This window comes from Perca fluviatilis, chromosome 8 (genome assembly GCF_010015445.1).
Source record: "Perca fluviatilis chromosome 8, GENO_Pfluv_1.0, whole genome shotgun sequence".
NCBI lineage: Eukaryota > Metazoa > Chordata > Actinopteri > Perciformes > Percidae > Perca > Perca fluviatilis.
In genome coordinates, this window is record NC_053119.1 from 1,249,797 (window position 1) to 1,266,431 (window position 16,635).

Sequence of the window (16,635 nt, forward strand, 5' to 3'; positions counted from 1 at the left end):
CTTACAAGGAACAAAAGTTCCTCAGCCAGCGACAAATGCGTTAAAAAAAGCGCCAAAAAAGTTGGAAAAATTCTTGCCAAAAACATCGTAAAAGTGCCAAAACATTGAGTAAAGCCTCCAAGATGTTAAAACAAAGGGCCTGAAGCATTGAAAAAAGCACATAAACCGCCGGAAAAGGCGTAAAAAAATGACGAAAAAAGCAACAAAAATGTAAAAAAAACTTTGGAAAAAGCGACAAAAACTAGGTGGGCCTAAATTTATTGTAAACCTAAATTGAAATGTGGGCCGGATCAAAACCTGCGACAGGCTGGATTTGGCCTCACATGTGGCCTAAGGCAATGATTAGACTAAAAACAACATTTAAAAGTTGGATGCTGTAAACATATACTAAATCCCAAGTGAGATGCACACCTTTGTGATTTATTTATTTTCAAAAGGAAGACTTTTTGCACATTATTCCATCCCAAAAAAAAAATCTGAATCGTTTCCCGTCACCTAAAAGTCCCTGAGTTATTGGGTAATAATCCAGAGCGATCCTGCTGGATGCAGCACATCCATCAGAGCTCAGTGAGAGAGAGTTCAGGTGGTTTCTCAGTGTGTGCTTCTAACGACGCAGAACCTGGTCCGTCCACAGCTCAGTTTACACACAACGCCTTGTCTTTTTACAGTCAACGTATCAGCTGGTCCTCCTGCAGAAATGTTCCTTTAGGATGAACAGGGGGCTCAGTCCAGGTATTTGGGGATGCATCCCTGAATTTCGATGAGCTCGGGCCAGTTTTCATATTTATTCTTTGTTTTTTCGTTCTTCTGGTACTGAAACAAATCACAGATGCATTATTGGACTGGATCACGTAAGTATAAGTAAGTAAATAAGTCTGTATGAAGTAGTTCTGGTGTAGTATGAAGTATTTCTGGTGTAGTATGAAGTAGTTCTGGTGTAGTATGAAGTAGTTCTGGTGTAGTATTTGTTACCTTCTCAAAGTTGCTGTGCACGGACGCTCCTTTCCCCCCCACAAACACCCAGTTATCTCTGAAGCCCAGAGACTTCACAGACAAGCTTCCAAGCTCAGCAATCAGCTTCCTGGCCTCCTCATCCAACCTGGTACACACACACACACACACACACACACACACACACACACACACACACACACACACCGCACACACACACACACACAGATTTATTTTAGATATACAGATAGATTTTTGATATGGTAATATCGTGATATGACATAAGTGTCTGTTCCTGGTGTTAAAGGCTGCATTACAGTAAAGTGATGTCATGTCCTGACTGTTCTAGCTGTTCTATTATTCAGTCACCTTTACCCACTTAGACATTATATCCACATTACTGATGATTATTCATCTAAAATATCATTGTGTTAATATTTTGTAACCGATAGTCAACACTGCAATATCGTTACGGTATCGATATTGAGGTATTTGGCACAAATATTGTGATATTTGATTTTCTCCATATCGCCTCAGCCCTACTTCAACGTGTAGTTTTTAAGTTCTCAGCTTTACTTGGTGGAGGGATCGTCGTAGGACGCCATCAGCACCACGGAGCCCGTCTCGATGCTCTTCAGAAACTCAACCAGAGGTTTCACATCTGCAACAAAGATCACATCACATCTGCAACAAAGATCACATCACATCTGCAACAAAGATCACATCTGCAACAAAGATCACATCTGCAACAAAGATCACATCACAGACTCCTCCACAGAGACACAACCACGTCCATCATATTATTATATTATCATATTATCTTATTATCAGTCTCGACTCTACGTACTGCCGCTGTACATGTCAAAGTGAGCCGTCTTCAACACGTCTCCGGTTTTACCTGTTAGAGACGGAGACATTAGAGACACTTGTGGGGACTTTAGAGACACTTATGGAGACAGAGACACTTATGGAGACATTAGAGACACTTATGGAGACTTTAGAGACACTTATGGAGACATTAGAGACACTTATGGAGACTTTAGAGATACTTATGGAGACATTAGAGACACTTATGGAGACTTTAGAGACACTTATGGAGACATTAGAGACACTTATGGAGACTTTAAGGCTCTGACACACCAAGCCGATAATCGGCTGACGGTCAGCAGTAAAGCCAGTCGGACTGATCAGTCTCCCCGAGGTCCAAAAAGTTCCTCTGAACACACTGAAGAGATGCCGACTTGAGCGTACGTTCTGCACATTGCGCTGTGAGACGTAATACAAAAAATGATATCCAGAAATGACGAACATGTCACTCCAGCCGATAGTAACGGCGACTTGTTCAGAATACGATCTCATATCGTACTAAAATAGTTCAGAACAGACTCGAGTCACCGACCTCGTCAGACTATCAGACGGACGATTATCGGGTTGGCCATTAGAGACACTTTGGGAGTGTTACAGACAGACTATAGAGACACTTTGGGAGGGTTAGAGACAGACTATAGAGACACTTTGGGAGGGTTAGAGACAGACTATAGAGACACTTTGGGAGTGTTACAGACAGACTATAGAGACACTTTGGGAGGGTTAGAGACAGACTATAGAGACACTTTGGGAGTGTTACAGACAGACTATAGAGACACTTTGAGAGGGTTAGAGACAGACTATAGAGACACTTTGGGAGGGTTAGAGACAGACTATAGAGACACTTTGGGAGGGTTAGAGACAGACTATAGAGACAGACTATAGAGAAAGACTATAGAGATACTATAGAGACAGACTATAGAGAGACAGACTATAGAGACTATGATTAAATGCCAAGATGAACCACTCACCGTGTATTGTAACAATGTTGATTCCCGGTCCAGCGTTGTTGAGGACTGATCCCAGAACCCTGAGGACAGACACATCTACTGTAAACACAGACACATCTACTGTAAACACAGACACATCTACTGTAAACACAGACACATCTACTGTAAACACAGACACATCTACTGTAAACAAAGCCACAACTACATGCTGCTCTCACAGCTGCCTCGTTTAGTTGTCTTCAATGTCTCTAGGGTTGGGTTCAATGTCTCTAGAGTTGTGTTCAATGTCTCTAGAGTTGTGTTCAATGTCTCTAGGGTTGGGTTCAATGTCTCTAGGGTTGGGTTCAATGTCTCTAGGGTTGGGTTCAATGTCTCTAGGGTTGGGTTCAATGTCTCTAGGGTTGGGTTCAATGTCTCTAGAGTTGGGTTCAATGTCTCTAGGGTTGGGTTCAATGTCTCTAGGGTTGGGTTCAATGTCTCTAGGGTTGGGTTCAATGTCTCTAGGGTTGGGTTCAATGTCTCTAGAGTTGGGTTCAATGTCTCTAGGGTTGGGTTCAATGTCTCTAGGGTTGGGTTCAATGTCTCTAGAGTTGGGTTCAATGTCTCTAGAGTTGGGTTCAATGTCTCTAGGGTTGGGTTCAATGTCTCTAGGGTTGGGTTCAATGTCTCTAGGGTTGGGTTCAATGTATCTAGGGTTGGGTTCAATGTATCTAGGGTTGGGTTCAATGTCTCTAGAGTTGGGTTCAATGTCTCTAGGGTTGGGTTCAATGTCTCTAGAGTTGGGTTCAATGTATCTAGAGTTGGGTTCAATGTCTCTAGGGTGGTGTTCAATGTCTCTAGAGTTGGGTTCAATGTCTCTAGGGTGGTGTTCAATGTCTCTAGAGTTGGGTTCAATGTCTCTAGAGTTGGGTTCAATGTCTCTAGGGTTGGGTTCAATGTCTCTAAAGTTGGGTTCAATGTCTCTAGGGTTGTGTTCAATGTCTCTAGAGTTGGTTCAATGTCTCTAGGGTTGTGTTCAATATCTCTAGAGTTGGTTCAATGTCTCTAGAGTTGGGTTCAATGTCTCTAGGGTTGTGTTCAATGTCTCTAGGGTTGTGTTCAATGTCTCTAGACTTGGGTTCAATGTCTCTAGATTTGGGTTCAATGTCTCTAGGGTTGGGTTCAATGTCTCTAGATTTGGGTTCAATGTCTCTAGACTTGTGTTCAATGTCTCTAGAGTTGGGTTCAATGTCTCTAGAGTTGGGTTCAATGTCTCTAGGGTTGTGTTCAATGTATCTAGAGTTGGGTTCAATGTCTCTAGGGTTGTGTTCAATGTCTCTAGAGTTGTGTTCAATGTCTCTAGATTTGGGTTCAATGTCTCTAGATTTGGGTTCAATGTCTCTAGGGTTGTGTTCAATGTCTCTAGGGTTGTGTTCAATGTCTCTAGGGTTGTGTTCAATGTCTCTAGGGTTGTGTTCAATGTCTCTAGGGTTGTGTTCAATGTCTCTAGAGTTGGGTTCAATGTCTCTAGAGTTGGGTTCAATGTCTCTAGGGTTGGGTTCAATGTCTCTAGGGTTGGGTTCAATGTCTCTAGGGTTGTGTTCAATGTCTCTAGAGTTGGGTTCAATGTCTCTAGGGTTGTGTTCAATGTCTCTAGATTTGGGTTCAATGTCTCTAGGGTTGTGTTCAATGTCTCTAGGGTTGTGTTCAATGTCTCTAGGGTTGTGTTCAATGTCTCTAGGGTTGTGTTCAATGTCTCTAGAGTTGGGTTCAATGTCTCTAGAGTTGGGTTCAATGTCTCTAGAGTTGTGTTCAATGTCTCTAGGGTTGTGTTCAATGTCTCTAGGGTTGTGTTCAATGTCTCTAGAGTTGGGTTCAATGTCTCTAGAGTTGGGTTCAATGTCTCTAGAGTTGGGTTCAATGTCTCTAGAGTTGGGTTCAATGTCTCTAGATTTGGGTTCAATGTCTCTAGATTTGGGTTCAATGTCTCTAGAGTTGTGTTCAATGTCTCTAGGGTTGTGTTCAATGTCTCTAGGGTTGGGTTCAATGTCTCTAGAGTTGGGTTCAATGTCTCTAGAGTTGGGTTCAATGTCTCTAGGGTTGTGTTCAATGTCTCTAGGGTTGGGTTCAATGTCTCTAGAGTTGGGTTCAATGTCTCTAGAGTTGGGTTCAATGTCTCTAGAGTTGGGTTCAATGTCTCTAGAGTTGGGTTCAATGTCTCTAGAGTTGGGTTCAATGTCTCTAGAGTTGGGTTCAATGTCTCTAGAGTTGGGTTCAATGTCTCTAGGGTTGGGTTCAATGTCTCTAGAGTTGGGTTCAATGTCTCTAGAGTTGTGTTCAATGTCTCTAGAGTTGGGTTCAATGTCTCTAGAGTTGGGTTCAATGTCTCTAGGGTTGGGTTCAATGTCTCTAGAGTTGTGTTCAATGTCTCTAGAGTTGGGTTCAATGTCTCTAGGGTTGTGTTCAATGTCTCTAGGGTTGTGTTCAATGTCTCTAGATTTGGGTTCAATGTCTCTAGAGTTGGGTTCAATGTCTCTAGAGTTGTGTTCAATGTCTCTAGGGTTGTGTTCAATGTCTCTAGGGTTGTGTTCAATGTCTCTAGGGTTGTGTTCAATGTCTCTAGAGTTGGGTTCAATGTCTCTAGGGTTGTGTTCAATGTCTCTAGGGTTGTGTTCAATGTCTCTAGGGTTGTGTTCAATGTCTCTAGAGTTGGGTTCAATGTCTCTAGAGTTGGGTTCAAACCTACAGTTTGTTTCGGAGGCAGATCTTTGGAGCCACGACGTTGGCGGCGCCGCTCCGCACGTAGAAGCTGAAGTGGTCCTCGGGACAGTCTCTCGCCATGTCACACGGTCCTGTTGGGGAGGGACAGTTATTAACACCTGACACACACACACACACACTCTCCACACACACACACACACACACACACACACACACACACACACACACACACACACACACACACACACACACACACACACACACACACACACACACACACAGTCCTGCTGGGGAGAGACAGTTATTAACACCTGTCACACACAGGTGTGTGTGTGTGTGTGTGTGTGTGTGAATGTGTATGTGTGTTATATGTATGAGTTGGTGTTGTGTGTGTTCGTGTGTGTGTGTGTGTGTGTGATGTGATGTGTGTGTGTGTGTGTGAGATGTGTGTGTGTGTGTTGTTGTGTGTGTGGAGTGTGTGTGTGTGTGTGTGTGTGTGTGTTTATTGAGTGTGTGTGTGTGTGTGTGTGTGTGTATGAGAGTCTGTGTGTGTGTGTATGAGAGTCTGTGTGTGTGTGTGTGTGTGTGTATGAGAGTCTGTGTGTGTGTGTGTGTGTGTGTGTGATCCATCTCTGACCTTTAGAGGGCGCCCTGGATGCTGGACCAGACTTCTGAAGGCCGTCAGATAACGCACGCCGCAACTCATCTGGAACGACAAGAGTCACACAAACACACAATCACACAAACACACAATACACACAAAAACAAACTGATGACACAACATTACAAAATCTGCAGCTCAGGGAGATGTAAAAAGTTCTGTGTGTGTGTGTAAGTGAGTCTGTCTCTGTGTGTGTAAGTGGTCTGTGTGTGTGTGTGTGTGTGTGTGTGTGTGTGTGTAGAGTCTGACTGTCTGTGTGTGTGTGTGTCTGTGTGTGTAAGGAGTCTGTCTGTCTGTGTGTGTGTGTGTGTGTAAGTTGTGTCTGTGTGTGTGTGTGTGTGTAAGTGAGTCTGACTGTCTGTGTGTGTGTGTGTTGTGTGTGTAAGTGAGTTGTCTGTCTGTGTGTGTGTGTGTGTGTGTGTGTGTGAGTCTGTCTGTGTGTGTGTGTGTGTGTAAGTGAGTCTGTCTGTGTGTGTGTGTGTGTGTGTGTGTGTGTGTGTGTAAGTGAGTCTGTCTGTCTGTGTGTGTGTGTGTGTGTAAGTGAGTCTGTCTGTGTGTGTGTGTGTGTGTGTAAGTGAGTCTGTCTGTGTGTGTTGTTGTGTGTGTAAGTGAGTCTGTCTTGTGTGTGTGTGTGTGTTAAGTGTTCTGTTGTGTGTGTGTGTGTGTGTGTGTGTGTGTGTAAGTGAGTCTACTGTCTGTGTGTGTGTGTGTGTGTTTTTTAAGTGAGTCTGTCTGTGTGTGTGTGTGTGTATGTGTGTTGTGTGTGTGTGTGTGTGTGTGTGTGTTGTGTGTCCTGTTGTGTGTGTGTGTGTGTGTGTTGTGTAGTGTGTCTGCTGTTGTGTCTGTGTGTGTGTGTGTGTGTGTGTGTGTGTGTGTGTGTGTGAGTCTGATGCACCGTGTTCACTTGTGTCTCTGTGTAAATTATAGAGCGTGGTCCAGTGTTAATTTCGTTGACGAAGACTAAGACGAAAATTATTTGTCAACGAACCTTGTTCACGGACGAAAACTAAATAAAAAGTCAGACAGGATGACGAAGACCGTGACGAAATATAACTGACCTTTTAGTCAACGAATAAAAATTAGACGAAAATGTTACGGAGGGACGAATGGAGAAGAGAGCCAATCAGAACTATTCTTTTTGTGGGACAAGTTGGGAAGAAATCCAATCGGAGGGAACCTTTGAGGGTAGGTTGATTTCAAGGGGGGGTAAGCTTCGCTTCAGAACTCCAACCTCCTATGGCGCCATTCTGATGCTACCAAGCCATCACCTCCCGTTAGCATCACCTCCCGTTAGCATCCCATTGACTCCCATTCATTCTGACGTCACTTTGACAGAGAATAACTTTACATCTGAAGAGTTTAAAGACTCTATTTGTCCGTTGTTTATTTCTAAAGAAACACGACAATGTATAAAAGGCTCCATTACCTTGTAGCTCACGTTATGTCTCCGTAGCAGACGCTTTTATAACAATAGGCTAACGATTGGGTCATAACCACGAGACTTACTGTCACACAGTAGAGGAATTACCGTATAGTACAGGAGAAGCTCACAGGCAGTTTGGACTTCCATTATCTGTTTAGGTTTAATGACTAATGTTAACTAGCATGTTAGTGATCAGTAATTAGCCTGTGTCTATGTTATCTCCTTACATATACCTACGCTCTCCGTCTCTGGAAGATTGGGAATGATTGAGATTTCTCTCGGCACAGCTACCAGAAGACTTCACACTTTCAGACAGGTTGCTCACGTCACATCTACGTCTTCAAGCTCAGCTGGAGGCTGCTCAGTAACGCTCAGCCAGCACCGGGAAAGAGACTTCTGACATCCTTCACTGGTCTCGTACAGAGACTCGGGGTCTGCTGGTCCATTCTTATACATGTCAATGGTTGATTTATGCAGAAGCAGCAGAGCCATTTTAAAAAGCCGCGGCAAATGCAGGCGCCACAGCTAATCAAACGCAGCAGCAGTTGCACAGGAGGAGAAGAACGACGAGTTTGCAGAATTTCGCACAGTTTCGAGGACGTTTTCACAACAGAGAAATACATGAATACAAATATATACATATACACATACACATATGTATATACACGTACACACATACCACACACAACAAATTCTCATCTACAGTTCATCTCGATAAAGAGCTTTTTCCCTCTTCACTAGGGCTGCTCCCTCTTAGTGGATTAGTCGACTAATCGGTGGTTTTGGTCTTAGTCAACTTGGATCTCTTTACTCCATTAGTCATGTCTGATGCTGTTTTCATGCTGAATGACTTATTTCCAAGAAGCGTACGAGCTCATCTCTGGTAAACACAAGAATTAAAGTGGTGCTTTTGCATGACTCTTTGCGGAGAAACTCAGATTTACAGATCTGTCGATTAAATCAACTAATCGATTAGTCGGTGCAGTTGATGCAGTTGAATGAGTGTTAGTCGACTCAGAAGTTCTTCAATCGAGCACAGCCCTACTCTTCTCCCGAGCTTTATCTTGATAATTAGCTAATTTATATGTCTCATATGTGAACAGCCATCTCAGTCTTTGAGCATCATCCATATTTACCAAATCAATCTCTGCTTTTATCCTAAAAAACTTTTCACAATAAAAAGGACAGTAGAAAACCAAATGGAACTCCTTTTCTATATCATTGAGACAACACATAGGACAGATCCGTTTCTCCTCTTCCACATTAACATGTCGTCCTGTTTCAATAGTCAAAGCCAAAACACCAGATCTCACTTGAGCACATGAGGATCTTTGCCTTTGTTGACGAATTATATACAATATAATTCTCAGTGCCATATTCTGGTTTTATCATTACAAAAATACACAATTTTGGCTTAGCCCATAATGATGGAGATAGTAGATGGGAGACTAACGGTTCCAGAGAAAAACTAAAATGAGCAATTTGGTTGAAACACAGTATGAACATGAAAGACAAAAGCTTCAAAGAGACTGGCTGCTGCCCGGACAGTGTCCATTGGCCTTGACTTGTGGACAAAAAAAGGACTGACAGCCTCATTCTTTGCTATAAGCGCATGCTACTTTTGTGATATCATTCAGAGAGTATGCATATCTTTTTCAGGGAGCATGTATATTTTTCAGGGAGAGCAATCCTTATGATAATTTTATGTGAGATTATCGTTTGTGAAAAAGCCACGGTCAGTGTTTTTGACATAAAGAATAAAAATAAAATACATGTTTTGTATTACAACCGTTAAATCTGTGTCTGTATTGCATATTCAAACCTTAATAGTACCGTTCCATAACAGACTGATGGATACTTCCAATGACCGGAAACTGTGGAGAAACATTTAGTCGACTAAGTCCACTGTAGATTTAGTCGACTAAAATCTGTAATATTTGGTCGACTAAGAAAAAAACTCTTATGATATTTAGTTGACTAAAACTAGACTAAGAATAAAACTCTTATGATATTTAGTTGACTAAAACTAGACTAAGAATAAAACTCTTATGATATTTGGTCTACTAAAACTAGACTAAGAATAAAACTCTTATATTTAGTCGACTAAAACTAGACTAAGAATAAAACTCTTATGATATTTAGTCGACTAAAACTAGACTAAGAATAAAACTCTTATGATATTTAGTCTACTAAAACTAGACTAAGAATAAAACTCTTATGATATTTAGTTGACTAAAACTAGACTAAGAATAAAACTCTTATGATATTTAGTCTACTAAAACTAGACTAAGAATAAAACTCTTATGATATTTAGTCTACTAAAACTAGACTAAGAATAAAACTCTTATGATATTTAGTCTACTAAAACTAGACTAAGAATAAAACTCTTATGATATTTAGTCGACTAAAACTAGACTAAGAATAAACTCTTATGATATTTAGTCTACTAAAACTAGACTAAGAATAAAACTCTTATGATATACTGGGCTAGATTTATCAATTTATCTAATTGGTCGCAAAGACGGACGTAACCGATGCGGGCTATAACAGGGACACTTGGGTAAAATGGCAGATTGTTGCCACATGAGCGAGAAGAGACAAGTTGCGCTTTGAATATGCGATCGTGGGAGGGTCGTGGGGAAAGTGGGAGTTCCACCCAAAAAGGTGGGAGGATAAGCGCAAAGTGCCCCTAATTATATATCCCGTGGTATTTACAAAGACTGTCAGTAAGAGCGCCTCTATTCTGCGCCTCTTAAAGCAGGTCTAAACCAGCCGCAGTCCAGTTTCCTCGTAGAGCTTTATGCCGCTGGTGAAATGGCAACAGTCATTTGAGCAAGACGAAGACATAGGCGAGGCTGAACATATTTTATATATACAAGAATCACACTTTGTCAGTGAACACAACATCATTTAGCGTTACAGATCAAGCAGCCATAATATTATAATAATAATAATAATAATAATAATAATAATAATAATAATAATAATATAACATAGCAATATTAGAGTTACTGGAAGAAATCAAAGATGAAACTGAATCTCCCACTCAGCGTTCACATCCCATTCCAGCAGCTGTTAAACTCCTCGCTACATTATATATTATATATTATATATCGGCATCAGGATCATTTCAAACAGTCATAGCATCAGCAGTGGGGATATCTCAGTCTGCACTCAGCCATCAGTCAAGTCAAGTCAAGTCATTTTATTTGTATAGCACATTTAAACGAACAACTGTTGACCCAAAGTGCTTTACAGATAAAACAGGGAAGGCAGAGACAATATGCCTTAAAAATACATAATCGCATGTGCGAGGCACCATGAATACAAATAGGCAAAGAAAGAATTAACAATGCAACATAGAATAAAATAACTCAGCCGTATCATAGCACCAGTACCGCTTTGCTACAGCGCAATCTGCGATATAGTGGGCGGAGAAAGACGCTGATTGGCTGATGGGTGTCAGGGTTGATAAATACTACGCAAAATGTGGAAGCATAGCGTGCGCTATTACCGAACTCGCATAAACAGACGCAGCGCAAACTGCGCTAGTGTTAGTAAATCAGGCCCACTGTCTACTAAAACTAGACTAAGACTAAAGCCTGGTTCAGACGGCAGGATAATTCGGCCGATTTTAGCCCCGATTCCCCCCTCCCGACAATCTTAAGGATGCTCCGATCATCCTAAAATAATCTGATCAGATGTTCCTGCCGTGTGTGGCGTGTTAAGACTGCTCTCGTCTGCTCGGAAGGACGTCGGGGCCGCCCCCATCTCAAATCGGGGATATCCAACATGTTGGATTTATTTGGATCGATTTCTCCTCGTGTGTGTGGTGCCCCCCTCCCCCCCCCGGGGACAAACGAGCACACAGGCTGTGGACTGTGGCATAAAGTCGATGGGCATAACTACATCCATAACTGCAGTACACCAGAGTACATGGAAACGAATATATGAACGAGTATTTCAACGGTAATTGATCTGTGTAGTACGTAACTCCCCTCCATATCACGCTGTAGCTGAGTACAGTCCATGCTCGCGTTGTCTTCTTTGTCCATCGCCTTTTCTTTTGATAACGTTTTTTTCCGGTTAAAAACAAACTACACACTATCGCCACTGCATCCGCCATGATTGTTTACTCTGAAGTCGCGTGTGATCTCGAGGGATTTAGCGAGATTTCCCGTCTGACCCGGGAACGCTCGGCAGTCAAATGGGTTCGTGTGTGATGTGTTGATTTTGCCGCGCGCCGCGCGCCGTACGACCAGAACTGTCAGACCCGGGATGTTTTATCGCTGTGTGTGGGGTCTCTCAGGATTTTAAAATCGTCCCGTGTGAACCAGGCTTGAGAGATTTCAGATGACTAAAACTAAATGGTGTGTTATTCAAAAGACTAAATCAGAATTTGCTGTCAAAATTAACACTGGTCAGGTCTGTGATCTGTAAAGTGTCCTGAGATAACTTCTGTTATGGGATTCTGTGTCTGTCTGTCTGTCTGTCTGTGTGTGTATATATATATGTGTGTGTGTGTGTATGTGTGTGTGTGTGAGTCTGTGTGTGTATATATATATGTGTGTGTGTGTGTGTGTGTATGTGTGTGTGTGTATGTGTGTATATGTATGTGTGTGTGTATATATATATGTATGTATATGTGTGAGTCTGTGTGTGTGTGTGAGTCTGTGTGTGTATATATGTATGTGTGTGTGTGTATGTGTGTGTATATGTATGTGTGTGTGTATATATATATGTATGTATATGTGTGAGTCTGTGTGTGTGTGTGAGTCTGTGTGTGTATATATATATACAGTGCCTTGCGAAAGTATTCGGCCCCCTTGAACTTTTCGACCTTTTGCCACATTTCAGGCCTCAAACATAAAGATATAAAACTGTAATTTTTTGTGAAGAATCAACAACAAGTGGGACACAATCATGAAGTGGAACGAAATTTATTGGATATTTCAAACTTTTTAAACAAATAAAAAACTGAAATATTGGGGTGCAAAATTATTCAGCCCCCTTCAGTTAATACTTTGTAGCGCCACCTTCTGCTCGCGATTACAGCTGTAAGTCGCTTGGGGTATGTCTCTATCAGTTTTGCACATCGAGAGACTGACATTTTTGCCCATTCCTCCCTTGCCAAACAGCTCGAGCTCAGTGAGGTTGGATGGAAGCGTTTGTGAACAGCAGTTTTTCAGTTCTTTCCACAGATTCCGATTGGATTCAAGGTCTGGACTTTGACTTGGCCATTCTAACACCTGGATATGTTTATTTGTGAACCATTCCATTGTAGATTTTGCTTTATGTTTTGGATCATTGTCTTGTTGGAGAGACAAATCTCCGTCCCAGTCTCAGGTCTTTTGCAGACTCCATCAGGTTTTCTTCCAGAATGGTCCTGTATTTGGCTCCATCCATCTTCCCATCAATTTTAACCATCTTCCCTGTCCCTGCTGAAGAAAGCAGGCCCAAACCATGATGCTGCCACCACCATGTTTGACAGTGGGGATGGTGTGTTGCGAGGTGATGAGCTGTGTTGCTTTTCACGCAAACATAACGTTTTGCATTGTTGCCAAAAGTTTGATTTTGGTTTCATCTGACCACAGCACCTTCTTCCACATGTTTGGTGTGTCTCCCAGGTGGCTTTTGAGCAAACTTTAAACGACACTTTTATGGATATCTTTAAGAAATGGCTTTCTTCTTGCCACTCTTCCATAAAGGCCAGATTTGTGCAGTATACGACTGATTGTTGTCCTATGGACAGAGTCTCCCACCTCAGCTGTAGATCTCTGCAGTTCATCCAGAGTGATCATGGGCCTCTTGGCTGCATCTCTGATCAGTCTTCTCATTGTATGAGCTGAAAGTTTAGAGGGATGGCCGGGTCTTCGTAGATTTGTAGTGGTCTGATACTCCTTCCATTTCAATATTATCCGCTTGCACAGTGCTCCTTGGGATGTTTACAAGCTTGGGAAATCTTTTTGTATCCAAATCCGACTTTAAACTTCTCCCACAACAGTATCCTCGGACCTGCCTGGTGTGTGTTCCTTGTTCTTCATGATGCTCTCCTAAGCTTTAAACGGACCTCTGAGACTATCACAGAGCAGGTGCATTTATCACGGAGACTTGATTACACACAGCTGGATTCTATTTATCATCATTAGTCATTTAAGTTCAACATTGGATCATTCAGAGATCCTCACTGAACTTCTGGAGAGAGTTTGCTGCACTGAAAGTAAAAGGGGCTGAATAATTTTGCAGCCCACTTTTTTCAGTTTTTATTTGTTAAAAAGTTTGAAATAGCCAATGAATTTCGTTCCACTTCATGATTGTGTCCCACTTGTTGTTGATTCTTCACAAAAAATTACAGTTTTATATCTTTATGTTTGAGGCCTGAAATGTGGCAAAGGTCCGAAAGCGTTCAAAGGGAGCGAATACTTTCCGCAAGGCACTGTATATATGTGTATATATGTATGTATATATATATATATATATATGTATATATATATATATATATATATATATATATATAGTGTATATATGTATGTGTGTGTATATATATATGTGTGTGTGTGTGTGTGTGTGTGTGTGTATGTATATATATATATATATATATATATATATATATATATATATATATATGTGTGTGTGTGTGTGTGTGTGTGTGTGTGTGTTCTACCTTTGAATGGGATGCTGTATTTCTGCAGGAGGACTGTGAGGAGAACAGCTGCTGACACCAACACCAACACGTACTTTAATAAAAGCTCTGCAGGAGAAACAGAAACTACATTTACATATCTTCTGCTACATTTTCCCCCTCTCATTCCCCCTGCTCTGGCGTTTCCCCTCTCATTCTCCCCTCTCTCTCATTCCCCCTGCTCTGGTGTGTTCCCCTCTCATTCCCCCCTCTCATTCCCCCTGCTCTGGTGTTTCCCCCTCTCATTTCCCCCCCCCCTTTTTCCCTTTTTCCCTTTCTTTCCCTTCTTTTTCCCTTTCTTATTTTCCCCTCTCTGCTCTAGTGTTTCCCCCTCTCATTCCCCTGCTCTGGTGTTTCCCCTCTCATTTCCTCCCTCTCATTCCCCCTGCTCTGGTGTTTCCCCCTCTCTCATTTCTCCCTGCTCTGGTGTTCCCCCCTCTCATTTTCCCCTGCTCTGGCTGGTTTCCCCTCTCATTCCCCCTGCTCTAGTGTTTCCCCTCTCATTTCCCCCCTGCTCTGGGGTTCCCCCCCCTCTCATTCCGGGGTATGTTGGTTCCCTTATTTTGTTGTTTCCCCTTATTTGTGGTTTTTTTTTGTTTTCTTCCCTGCTCTGGTGTTTCCCCCCCTCTCATTCCCCCCTCTCATTTCCCCTGCTCTAGTGTTTCCCCCTCTCATTCCCCATTTTCAGGTGTTTCCTCATTTGTTCCCTCTCTTCTCCTCCTGTCCCCTCCTTCCCCTCCTGTCCCCTCCCCCCCCCCCCCCCCCCCCCCTCCCCCCCCCCCCCCTGGCTTCATTCTCGTGTCTCAGGTGTTTCCCCCATCCTCGCGGGGCCCCCTCCCCTCCCCCCCCCCCCCCCTCCCCCCCCCCCCCCCCCCCCCCCTCCCGCGGTGCCCTGTTCTTCTTGTTCCCCCTCTCTCTTGTTCAGTGTTTTCTTGTGTGTGTCCTCCTCTTTCCGCCGTGTCCCTTCTTTTTTTTTTTTTTCTTGGTGGCTTTGGACGGGGGTGGACCTCTGTGGGGGGCAGGAGCTGGGTTTTTTTTTGTTTGTTTTTTGCGCTTTTTTGTTTTTTTCTTTTCTTTTTTTTTTTTTTTTTTTTTTTTTTTAAATGAAGTTAATATGTTGTATTTTTTTTGTTTTTTTTTTTTTTTGCTTTTTTTTTTTGGGGTTTTTACCGATGCTAAAAATATAATGTTTATTTACATGGAGTCTGGTGGGTTTGGCGAATGCAGTTTCGCAGATGTTTTAATGTTTAATAACCCTCCCGTTATCCTCCCGTTTACAAAAACTTTCTATATCCGAACTATGACAAAAAAAAAACTTTGAAAAAAGGGACAAATGTTGGAAAAAAATTGACAAAAACTTCTTTGCTTTTTAGCACCTGAAAAAAGGGACCAAAAACTTGTTAAAAAATTGACAAAAAAGTGACAAAGAAATTGGAAGAAAATCGACAAAAACGTTGAGAAAAATGTGTAAGAACAACAAAATGTTGAAATTTCGACCCAGAAAAACATGAAGTTGCATCACGGTCAACAGGAAGACACAAGGGTTAAACTAAAACATCTTACTCTTTAACTAAAAGGTCTATCTCTGTAGGGATCCATCCCATAATGTTGTCAGACACTTAGAATAATAATCTGAGTCTGTCAGCAGCAACAACAGAACTTTTAGGGCGTTTTCTTTTATCGTTTGGTCGGACTTTCCAGACTTTTTGGTTGATCAGACAAAATTACGGTCGGATCAAAGACCAAATTTTGGTCCGATAAAAGAGGTGAGATGCCGGTCCGGACCAAACTGAACCATGGTCGATTGCGTTGATAGTGTGAAAGCATTTTTGGATGGTTGGGACTTTGGACCAAATGCAAGCTCTGGCAGGCTCCCCTTGTGTTTACAAGACGGGGAGCTCCCTTAGGGAACAGCTGGGAGGACGGGGGAGTTGAGGAGGGAGGAACAGGGAGAGGAACGGAGGACGGAGAGGGAGGGGACAGGAGGGAGGACAGGGGGAGGGGGACGGGGGACGGGGGGGACGGAGGTGGGGAGGGGAGGAGGGGACGGGGAGGGGGGAGGAGGGGGGGGACGGAGGGAGGGGACGGAGGAGGGGGAGGGGGGGACGGAGGGAGGGAGGGGGGGAGGGAGGAGGGGGACGGAGGAGGAGGACAGGGGGAGGGGGGACGGAGGGAGGGAGGGGGACGGAGGGAGGGAGAGAGGGAGGGAGGGGGAGGGAGGGGACGGAGGAGGACGGGGGACGGGGGAGGAGGAGGGAGGAGGAGGGGACGGGGAGGGAGGGAGGGAGGACGGGGGAGGGAGGGGGGGACGGAGGGAGGGAGGGAGGAGGGAGAGGGAGGGAGGGAGGGAGGGGGGGGACGGAGGGGACGGAGGGAGGAGGACGGGGGGAGGGAGGGAGGG

General features: G+C 43.2%; 1 protein-coding gene across 1 annotated transcript; it reads right to left on the bottom strand.

Annotated features, from left to right (window-relative positions):
• On the bottom strand, positions 1-14,258 carry zgc:101783 (uncharacterized protein LOC447883 homolog). Its single transcript, XM_039807817.1, has 8 exons — positions 14,217-14,258; positions 6,106-6,174; positions 5,494-5,599; positions 2,790-2,848; positions 1,799-1,849; positions 1,528-1,612; positions 973-1,099; positions 1-813 (listed from the first exon to the last, which is right to left on the bottom strand). Exons 3-8 carry the CDS (start codon positions 5,586-5,588, stop codon positions 724-726), a joined length of 507 nt encoding a protein of 168 aa, XP_039663751.1. The 5' UTR covers positions 5,589-5,599; positions 6,106-6,174; positions 14,217-14,258; the 3' UTR covers positions 1-723.
• Between the last annotated feature and the right edge of the window lie 2,377 nt (positions 14,259-16,635).